This window comes from Neopelma chrysocephalum, unplaced genomic scaffold (assembly GCF_003984885.1).
Source record: "Neopelma chrysocephalum unplaced genomic scaffold, ASM398488v2 Primary Assembly neopelma1_94704, whole genome shotgun sequence".
NCBI classification, from domain to species: Eukaryota; Metazoa; Chordata; class Aves; order Passeriformes; family Pipridae; genus Neopelma; species Neopelma chrysocephalum.
In genome coordinates this window covers 1-2,919 of record NW_020923410.1, presented here as the reverse complement: position 1 = coordinate 2,919, position 2,919 = coordinate 1, and the positions used below count along the sequence as shown (strand labels likewise).

At 62.5% G+C, this 2,919-nt stretch overlaps 1 protein-coding gene across 1 annotated transcript; it reads right to left on the bottom strand.

Moving 5' to 3' along the window:
• Positions 1–456: 456 nt before the first annotated feature.
• On the bottom strand, positions 457–2,913 carry LRRC4 (leucine rich repeat containing 4). The gene has a single exon (XM_027707801.1). It carries the CDS (start codon positions 2,837–2,839, stop codon positions 881–883), a length of 1,959 nt encoding a protein of 652 aa, XP_027563602.1. The 5' UTR covers positions 2,840–2,913; the 3' UTR covers positions 457–880.
• Between the last annotated feature and the right edge of the window lie 6 nt (positions 2,914–2,919).

Sequence of the window (2,919 nt, the reverse complement as noted above, 5' to 3'; positions counted from 1 at the left end):
CCCCCCCCGCCCGGCGCTCGGGGGGTTCGCCCCCTTTTCCTTGGGGTTTTTTTTAGGAATTTTTTGCTTGAATACATTGCGGACGTCCATCCCCAGCCCTCAGGCTATACCCCCCCACCCCCCCCCCCGCCACCCCCCAAAAAACCCCCCCCCCCCCCCCCCCCGATTCATTCCTTTATTGCATTCAGAAGGTTTTGGCGCCGCGCCGACATCCCGCTCCGCGGTGACGCCGGCGACGCCGGCACGCGGCCAAGGGCAGCGCCGCGGGATGGGGGGGGGCCAACCTCACCCCCCCCCCCCCCCAAAATACCCCCCCAAAACCCCCCCCCCCCCCCCCTCCCCCGGATCCCCCCCGACAGGCTCCTGTCACCGCTCCGGTGTCACCCGTGTCCCACCACGCCACGGCACCGCCGCTCGCTCGCCGCTCGCACCGAATTATTTTCCTCTTAATATCCGTTTTTTTTTTTTCTCCTCTGTTTCTCCTGGGTTTTGTTTTTTTTTTTTGTTTAAATAGAACCTGCGAGTTAGAAAATAGTGGTTTTTTCGTAGGAGTTTTGGGTGGGTTTCGTTAAATTTTAATATAATCTGCTGCTCTTCTCGGCCCCGAGGTCGGCTATAGAAGCATGTACACGAAAAAGAGTCTCTCCCCCCCCTGTACAAAAGTTGTGTCTGTTATTGAGGAATTTTCCTGTTTTTCCTTATAACCGAGGAATTTTCCTGTTTTTTCCTTATTATTGAGGAATTTTCCTGCTTTTCCTTAACGTTTGGAGTTCTCCTTTTGTGCATCTATTGCGTTTATAATAATCCCAGGGGGAGGGGGTGGCGGGGAAACAACCCCCCCAAAAACAAAAAAAAGAAGGAAAAAGCCCCAAAAAAAGAGTCATATCTGGGTTTCCTGAACTTTGTCCTTGGTGTGGGTCTGGATTAAATAGGGGTCGGCCAGGGTGGTCCCCGGGGGGTGCAGCGAGTTGCCCAGCGCGTTCTCTGTCCAGTGGGCCCCGTGTCCCGACGCCTTGTAGGTGTTGTAGTTGATGTGGTCGTGGATGTTGGGCAGCACCACGGCCCCCTCGGCGGGCGCGGCGGGCGCGGCGGCGGCGGCGGGCGCGATGTCCTCGTCCACCTGGATGATCTCGACGGTGCGCGCGGCCGTCACGGTGCTGCGCTGCTGGTGCCGCTTGCGGAGCTTGTAGAAGACGATGAGCATGGCCGCGGCCAGCAGCGTCACCGCCACGAAGCAGCCGATGATGATCTTGGTGGTCTTCATCACCTCGTCCAGGCTGGTCTGCAGCTTGTCGCCGGCGTCGGCGGTGGGCACGGCCACCTGCTTGGGCGTCCGCGTGGTCTGCACCAGGACGGTGGTGGTGGTGGTGTAGGCCGGCTGGTAGCCCGTGGAGGCGGTGGGCACGGGCTTGGTGAACTTGGGGGAGACGTCCTCCGGGGAGATCTCGGTGGTCTCCACCGTGACGGTGGTGAAGAAGCTGTAGTTGGAGGTGTTGAGCTCGGCCGTGCTCACGTTGAGGTACGCCGAGGCGTTGGAGTTGCCCGCCACGTTGGTCACCATGCAGGTGTAGAGCCCGGTGTCCGTCAGCAGGACGTGGGAGAAGTTGAGGGTGCCGTCGTTGAGCACGGAGATGCGCGGGTGGCTGGACGCGTGGCTCAGCACCGTCCCGTTGGGCAGCAGCCACCGCACCGACGACATGGAGGGCGTGCGGCACCTGAGCTCGGCCACGCGCCCCTCCGAGATGTTGAGGTCCGCGGGGGCGTCCATGATGAAGGGCGCCGAGCACTGGAAGGAGGTCTGGTCCACCTCCACCAGGAACCTGCCCCGCATGTGCAGCGGGGCATGGCAGCGCCCGCAGCAGGTGGAGTTGGTGGGGATGTACTCCCGCAGCCACCACGACAGCCAGAGGATGTCGCAGTCGCAGTCCCAGGGGTTGTGGTGCAGGTGGAGCTCCACCAGGTACCGCAGCGGGGCGAACAGGTCGTGGGGCAGGGAGGACAGGTTGTTGTGGGCCAGGTTGAGCTCCACCAGCGCCGTCAGGTCGTCGAAGGCGTTGCGCTCGATCAGGCTGATCTGCGAGTTCATGATCCAGAGCTTTTTGAGGGACTTGAGCCCGTGGAAGGAGCCCGGTTTGATCTCGGGGAAGTTGTTGCCCGACATCTCCAGCTCCTCCAGGCCCACCAAGGGCGTCAGGTTGGGCATGTCCTTGATGTTGCACATCCCCAGGTTGAGGTACTTGAGGTTGTACAGGCCCTCGAAAGCCCCCTCGGAGATGTACTCCAGCTTCTTGAGCTCGCCCAGGTCGAGGCGCATGAGGGAGGGCACGCGGTTGAAGGCGTACGAGGGGATGCTCTCGATGGGGTTGTTGCGCAGCCACAGCTCCCGCAGCTTGGACAGGTACTCGAAGGCCCCGCTGGGGATGACGGTGAGCCAGTTGTCGAAGAGCTCCAGGGTGTTGAGGCTGGCCAGGCCGTTGAAGGCCCCCACCTCGATCTGCCGGATGGCGTTCCTGCCCAGCTGCAGGACCTCCAGGTGGTGCAGGTGGCGGAACGTGTCCGCCTGGATCATCTGGATGTTGTTCTCCATGAGGTTGAGATAGCGGGTGTTGGAGGGGATGCCGGGGGGCACCTCGGCCAGGCCGCGGCGGGTGCAGACCACCTTGCTGAACTGGTTACTGCAGGAGCACACGGAGGGGCAGCTCTGGGGGCCCGGGGAGGCGGCGGCCAGGGCGAGGATCCACGCGTGGAGGGTCAGGGAGGCGGCCAGGAGCCCTGGCCAGGTGCGGTGGCGGCGGTGGCGGCGGAGGTGGTGCACAGTTACCTGCCACAAGAGCTTCATGGTGTGGCACGTTCATCATTCACCATCGTCTGGGGATGGCGGCGAGAACAGGAGAACGGGCTCAGGGCCCCCCCCCCCTC

Bases quoted from the DNA above. Each gene is read 5' to 3' on its own strand.
- LRRC4 (XM_027707801.1), bottom strand. From the start codon at position 2,839: ATGAAGCTCTTGTGGCAGGTAACTGTGCACCACCTCCGCCGCCACCGC.